Consider the following 4,764-nt stretch of genomic DNA (forward strand, 5'->3'; position numbering starts at 1 on the left):
CACTACCTGCAGCACAAGCCTCTCTATTGGCCCGGCTTCCAGGGTCTTGTCTCCAACCCCATGGCGTGGAGAGACCGCCTGCAATCCAGTGAGTACTAAACTAATAAATAGCGACTAATTAATGATTTCAATTGGATAGAGCAAAAGACATCAACGCAGTAAGAAGTCACTCAATGTTAACGGCTATCGTTACCTATTTATTTTGTTAACTATCGGAGAAAACATGAATTGTCTACATTCCTAATGAATACAACTAATGGTAATCTGTTATATTTTGTTGCCTAACTCTGTATGGTTGGTATCTAAATACGGTGATAATGTTTAAATTCGAAGTATGTTGAGGAGATGTTAGTACAAAATAACAAGACAACATACACCATTATTTCGTATGTTTTACGTCGTACAAACTAACATTTCCTTTACATTTTATGTATTAAGTGAAGTAGGTAAGATGATTGTATTGTTCAATTCCATAATAGTAATAGTATTAGTAAGTAAGCGTTAAGTTATCGCCATAAAGTTGCTACTATATAACATATTTGAATGTTTTAGTAGTTAAATAAACACTTCAGAACTATTTAGTTATTCTTTTTTTTGTTATAATTATCACCAATTTTACTTAACTGAATAGGTATTAAAACAATGTATTTATTCCACCACAAAATACGGTTTGTTACTTATTTACTTTATATTATAACTTATGTTACTGCGGCCGACGGCGCTGGGGTCGTATCCGTTTCCGAATAGGTAATATTCCGTCGGCGTGTGAAGGCTGCGTTGACGATTATGACTGTTGTAGCAAGCCGTTGGGGTTACGTTATATTATTCAATTGTTTTTATTTACAGTTAATCCTTACTTATTACTTTGAAATATAACGTCTTTAAATAAGTCGTTACGAGTAAGAATAGTAAATAGGTGAAGTTATTTAGTATCATGTAAGATCTTCTAAAAAAGTTATTTAAATAAAATAAACTGAACAAAATTATGATAAATAATTGAATATTTAAACATTACAATAAAAACTTTTTATTTGTACAGAAATTCAAATAAATTACAAACGTGCAAAGTTATTTAAAATAACATTTGTTGCAAAATTGTTTATTGATTGAACTGAACAATAAAAGAGACAGAAATTGTATTATTCAAAACATTCTAAGTTAAAAAAAAATAAACACTAATTAGCGTGTAGCGTATTAACTTTTAATATAACGGTTATTTTTTATGTTATATTTCCCATCATACTGGAGATATTGTACACATTTATGTATTCCATTAAGTACAATTTAGTATACGTACATATTAGACTTGAAACAGAAGAAAACTCAATAAACATTACACATTATCAAAGCATATTTATCTAACTTCAAGTTATCTTTTACTCTTGAGAATCAAGTTTTAATTTACGCTATGTTTCCTGAAATCTTTTGTAGGTAAACTTAACACAAACCCTAAATTATCCCGATTCTCATTTAAAATGAAAATGAAAATGTTTTATTGATGTAACAATAGATTATACAAGTTAATCAGATGTAGGGACTTCGTTTTAAGTAACCAATAGACTTGTGTTAGGAGGTCCTGCTCCTCCGTGTAACACATAATATTTTAAGGTATCCACAATATATCTATACTAATATAATAAACCGTAAAAACACTACTTTGTGGTGTAAGATGTCAACAATCACAGCATATTTTTGAATAATTCTTTCTTTAATAAAATCATTTAAGCTTCAAATAGCTGTCGCGTGTTTAAGTTATTCAGTTTATATGTAACCACAGTTTTCAACTTAGATCTAACTTGTGTGTGAGGCTACAAATGTAATTAGTTGATATAGATAGCTATGCCACTTTACGAGTGTAATATTGAATATCGCCGCTTATCATAACGGTGATATCCGCGGTACACACTAGCGCCCTCTAATCGCGCACTCCAGATAAACGCGTGCTTTACGCTAATTATTTGTCCCGTGTGTTTGTTACACTTTCCTTATTAATATATACAGATAATAAATTGATTATATAGGATATTGTTTGTTATCTAATTGTCTGTTTTAATTATTGAATAGATTATTATCTATACTATTGTAATAAAGCGTAATCACACAAGTCTTTGTTGCCAAAGATGTCATCAATTACAGCATATTTTTAAATAATTCTTTTTTTTAATAAAAAGCCCTACACTTACTTAACGCTTTAGGCTATACATTTTCACGGTATTAAACTTAGGTGGTAATTAAATTGGACGAAAATCGTAATCTGGAAAGAGACCATAAGTTGCTGCCAATATCAAGGAATCAAGATTGCCATGGATTGTCATCATGTCATGTCATTTAGATATTTGCAATTGATAAAACGATAAAATGATTTTTTTATAAGTACCTGCGCATGAAGCCGCATGGAAACAGCTAGTATTAAATGTAAGTACCTAAAGTTATGTCGTTTCATTCTACGTGCAAGTTGTAAAATTATTAATATAATTAATCTGTTTATTTAAATATTTATCTAATACTTGTTAAAGACAAGTTACGAGAACATTTGTAAAACTAAGAACAAATTCTTAATTAACGCGAACATGAAATTAAATCGGTTTAATAATTTTTTATCGCATTTATTTTTAGTTTGTAACTTTATCTAAATTATATTGTAAAGAAGGTTAAATGTATCATGATTCATTACACAATAAATAAATAATAGATAAATAAAATAAATAATCTGCATGCATTCGGCGCGATATCCAGCGGCCGTCGGACAGTGTTGATAACTGAAACGTTCCGATACTTCCGAGAACAGATATATTAAATTATGGGGGACTTGTAGTGTACTTATTCACGTATCTATTTATCATTTTTTATTATATTACATTCACACAATCACATTCATAACATAAGTACACTAAAGACTTTTAGGATATTTTACAAAAAAGTGTGTTTTATTGTCATTACACAAGCATACATGTTAAGAATGTAAAGTACCTAAGTATTATTAAGTATAGTTGTTGCACGCGACTTCTTAGCATTAAACAAAAAAAAATAATAAGAAATATAACCTAAGTTATCGAAGCTTTTTATTGGTTTTATTGGAGAATTTTTGAAATCGGGCCCATAATTTTTGATTCTTTTCTATACATACAAAAATACAAATCTTTCCTCTTTTAAATTAGTATAAATATAGATTGTTTTAAAAAGATTCAGTGATAATGGGCTGTAGAAATATAGAACACAACAAGGACACCAAATGACTAGGATATAGTGTGCTGAATATCTGGAAATGTGTAGTTAACAAATCACATCAAGAGATTGTTTGCTTACAACATTCCAATTGAAATTTTGATAAATTTTTTACGACTCTACATTACAAATGTAACTAAAATGTTTGTGATACATTAAGTTTCATGTTATGTAAAGGTGGTATTGATTTGTGAGCAGTTATTCAGGACGACACTAATGACAATATATAGCACTATGTATCAGACTGTAGGTCAACGTCTTAGCTCACCTTGATGACAGCCTGCATGAGGAATAATATTTGCCTATGACTTGTTTACATGTCTGTGTGAATGTTCGGTTTATTCTATACTTTGTTTACTATTGGTAGGAAATAAAAGTCCATTTTAGGCGATAAAATAACATTAACACTCAGAACACACCGGAAACTAAACTATCGCACTGTTTAGTCTCGTTTTGATTCCTATAAGCTTGTACGGAGTGCATACTACTCGATTTTTAGTTGTGCAACCAAACAGTTGAATTAGCTGCGAAACAATCGACAATCGCACAACAATTGTGCGCCAGTTTAGTCAAAGGTTTTGCGCCCTCTCTTAACATCATTTTATTACGCTGTTTATTAGTTACGATAGTTATTTGTAAAGAAATATATGCAATAGGGTAGCTCATGTCTTTGATTGCTTCCCTGCAATATTCTGCACACACTGGAAGTGCAGTATGTGCTGTTACTCGGCCGCTAATTAAAAATCCTCTACGTCCGCCTCCGCACCAATTATTAATCAGCAGGGGGAGGGGGACGAGGGAGAGGCTGCGGTCGAACTGGCCTCGCACGAATGAACTGGGACATATTTTTTTAATTACCTCCCCAAATAGGGTTGACACTGTGTTTATGTTTATGATAAATACAATTCTATTGACAATATTTTCTTGTGAAAATGTGAGAATGAGAAAAAAATGGCCCTAAAGTGCCGGTAATCGTAAGCTAGTTTAGTTAATAAAAAAAAGACATAATATTGTGACAGAATTGAAGACTTTATGCCTATCATTAGAGTAACTGAATACTTTATTTATCCTTATTGTAGTTAAATCTTTAATGAAAAGAAAAAAGGTACAATACATTTGAATAACGACGCCATTTATTGGATCAAGTATCTGTTCTGTTTGATACCTAACAGAAGTCAGCCCTGTCCCCTGCATCCCACCCCTCCCCCCAGCGCCCCCACCCCCGGCGGCCGGCATGTGTCGCCACGAATTAAAATTTCACTTCCGAATGCAGTTTTGAATGTGCGGCAGTTAGCCGACGCCCGCCTTTTATTGTGCCGCCTCGCGCCCCGCGCCTATCGCCCAGCGCCCCCTGTCGCCCACATATTAAATATTGTCACAGTATTTATGTCTTATTATCGTTTTAGGTTTAATTGCATCGTAATAATACACGTGTTACACGAATAAATATATCACCTAGGTTGCCTTATTTCTAGGAGAAGATAGTTTCGAAACATTCTAAGAGTTGCGTTTGACATCTAGTTATTTTAAAAATAAATT

At 32.2% G+C, this 4,764-nt stretch overlaps 1 protein-coding gene across 1 annotated transcript in view; it reads left to right on the plus strand.

Moving 5' to 3' along the window:
* Positions 1–4,764, plus strand: part of LOC106111663 (homeobox protein Nkx-6.1-like) — a gene marked incomplete at its 5' end in the record, with an annotated part of 36,093 nt that continues 31,329 nt past the window's right edge. The window contains 1 exon segment of the mRNA XM_013293806.1: positions 1–88. Within this exon segment, the coding sequence (XP_013149260.1) occupies positions 1–88 (88 nt within the window).

Source organism: Papilio polytes, unplaced genomic scaffold, assembly GCF_000836215.1.
Source record: "Papilio polytes unplaced genomic scaffold, Ppol_1.0 DF824157.1, whole genome shotgun sequence".
Lineage (NCBI taxonomy): Eukaryota > Metazoa > Arthropoda > Insecta > Lepidoptera > Papilionidae > Papilio > Papilio polytes.